The sequence below is a fragment of the Otolemur garnettii genome, unplaced genomic scaffold (assembly GCF_000181295.1).
Source record: "Otolemur garnettii isolate 467f Iridium unplaced genomic scaffold, OtoGar3 scaffold01487, whole genome shotgun sequence".
Classification (NCBI taxonomy): Eukaryota; Metazoa; Chordata; class Mammalia; order Primates; family Galagidae; genus Otolemur; species Otolemur garnettii.
The window spans coordinates 1-2,467 of NW_003853882.1; the positions used below are offsets into that span (position 1 = coordinate 1).

At 46.5% G+C, this 2,467-nt stretch overlaps 1 protein-coding gene across 1 annotated transcript; it reads right to left on the reverse strand.

Annotated features, from left to right (window-relative positions):
* Nucleotides 1-736: 736 nt before the first annotated feature.
* LOC100953233 (histone-lysine N-methyltransferase PRDM9-like) lies at nt 737-2,405 on the reverse strand (the record flags this gene model as incomplete). The annotated part of the gene is made up of 3 exons (XM_012814055.1): nt 2,343-2,405; nt 2,133-2,200; nt 737-981 (listed from the first exon to the last, which is right to left on the reverse strand). Coding segments are annotated over exons 1-3 (376 nt in total), but the record flags the coding sequence as incomplete, so codon positions are not given.
* Between the last annotated feature and the right edge of the window lie 62 nt (nt 2,406-2,467).

Sequence of the window (2,467 nt, forward strand, 5' to 3'; positions counted from 1 at the left end):
GTTTGATTTATGCCTAAATTTATGCCCACACTGGCTGCAGATGTAGGGCTTCTCCCCTCTGTATGTCCTCTGGTGTGTGAGGAGGGTTGACTTTTGGCTAAAACCTTTCCCACAGTCCCCGCACACATAGGCCTTGTCCCCTGTGTGTGTCCTCTGATGTGTGAGGAGGTTTGATGTGTGACTGAATCCTTGCCCACACACTCCCTGCAGGCATAGGGCTTCTCCCTTCTGTGTTTCCTCTAGTATTGAGGGGGGTTGACTTAATGATGCTTTTCCCACACTCTCTATTCGCAACTTTTACAATTCTTGAGATTCCTACCTTCACACATAAATGGGTGGTTTCCCCTGGACCCACGTTCTGGCCTGGTTGTATCATTCTTTCACCCTCCCTAGAGCTCCCTATTTGTTCTCTAGGTGGGTGGGAAGATATCCCTGAAATCCTTCTATTTTTTAGGGATGGGGTCTCACTCTAGCTCAGGCAGGTCTATAACTCCTCAGGTCAGGCAATCAACCTGCTTCAGGTTCCCAGAATGCTAGGACTACAGGGGTGAGCCACCACAGAAATATATCCCTAAAAATTGAGAACACTCACATCATGTGTATTTTCTACACACCAGCCACGCCACGACCCTCCAGTAGCATCACAAGTGAGATCTTTTCTCTAAAAAATAAAATAAAATAGAAATAAATGAAAATAAAAATACAGTACAACAAGAGCTAAACCATGAGAATTCACAAGGAGAAGCATCCATCCCTTTCCTTCCTAGGGAGTCATCATGGTACCCACCTTGCCCTGCCGTGAGTTCTTTCTTCCGCTTGCTGACCCACGTGATGCCCAGTTTCTTGCCATACTCAGTCCCATACCAGGTCAGCAGTTCACAGCCTGGCCTGATGACACGGCAGGTCCGATAGAAGATCTGGCTGTGGTACTGGAAGGCCTCCAGGTTCTTTTCTTCGTCATGCCGGGCACAGTTCACATACCTGCATTGAGCAGAAGAGGAAAAGAAGGCAGGCAGTGAGTTCCCAGCACCTGTCAGGCTCGCATCTGGCTTGTCCCCTGATGGTCAAGGCCTCCATGCTCCAGTGCTACACACTTCCCACTGGTCCCCAACCTTCCCTCTGCCCGCACCTGAGTCTTTTCAGTGTTCTATGAATTCCTGCCCTAAGTCCTGCTCACAGGGCCCTGCCTGCCTGGAATGTTCCCTCTGCCACCTCTTTAACCATTTTTCAAAGCCCAGTTCCAGACTTTCCTCCACCTTCATTGGCCATAGGACAAGGTGTCCTCTAGCTTCTCCAAACCCTACGCTAATTACACTACAGCACCTGCTGCTTGCTCATGTGCTCTGCTTCTAGATTAGCGCGCACCGTTCCACACTTATCCCAAGTCGGCTTTGTCATGGTGAGAGGCTAACCTCAGTCTGTCCACAGTTTACCCAAATTCTGATAGAAACTTAGAGGACTGTCCGAGCACAATAGCACAGAATAATATTTGTTTATTAATATTCTGTGTCCCCTCATAATGTGAGAGCCCCTCATCGAGAGGGGCTCGGCCTTGCAGCACAGATTCCCAGGACTGTCCTGTATCTCACTGACTGGGCTGCAGGGCCTGGTTTTAATTTCCCTAAGGACAAGATTTCCTGTCCGCACAGATTAAAGTTCCTTTGTTTTATGCTGTCTTGACACTGTGCATGGCTTGGAAAATTATGGTCAAATATTCCCCTAATTAAATGTTTTGTGTCTGTCTGCAGTACATGCCCCACAATAACATGAGATGTGTAATCGGTTCAAGTAATGAGCTTCATTTTTTAAACTGGGACACAATGAGTGCTTAATAAATGTGGACCAGATAAAATAAAATGTGAATTCAGTGTCCCCGATGAATCTAGGCTCTTCAATGTTTATCCTACTCCCTCAATTTTCTGTATCCTAGAGATTTATATTTTGATAAAACTAGTAACATTCATATGTTTGTTTCTTTTTCTAAACGTGTGTGATGTTCAAGAGCATTGTACGGAGAAAAATGGAGGGAATGGATACAAAAGCCACTGAAGGATGTGTGATGAAAAGGAAAGCAAACTGGGCTTGTGAGAGACAAATGCACTCTCTGGAACCCAGAAAACCACTGTCCTTACCTCATCCAGTTGCCCTGAGATTGATCTTTCCCATCCACATACTCATAGCAGTTTCTTCCTTTCGTGATCTGAGTTTCAATAAAAGAAGTTAAAGGCTGTTTAGAGGGTAGTAATCAGAAGACTTAATTTTCTCTCCTGTCATTAGAGCCCTGGGAGACTGTGTGGACTCAGCTGCCAGCCTTAGGCGTCAGCTCCATGTCTGAGTCCTACTGTCCCGTTGGAGCACAGGTCCACGGGGAACATGTGCCTCTTTGTGCCACTGTGGTTCCACATACTCTCTGATCTTTAATTTGGAGTTCCCTGTCCATACACAGACCACTGTGCACACAGAGCCA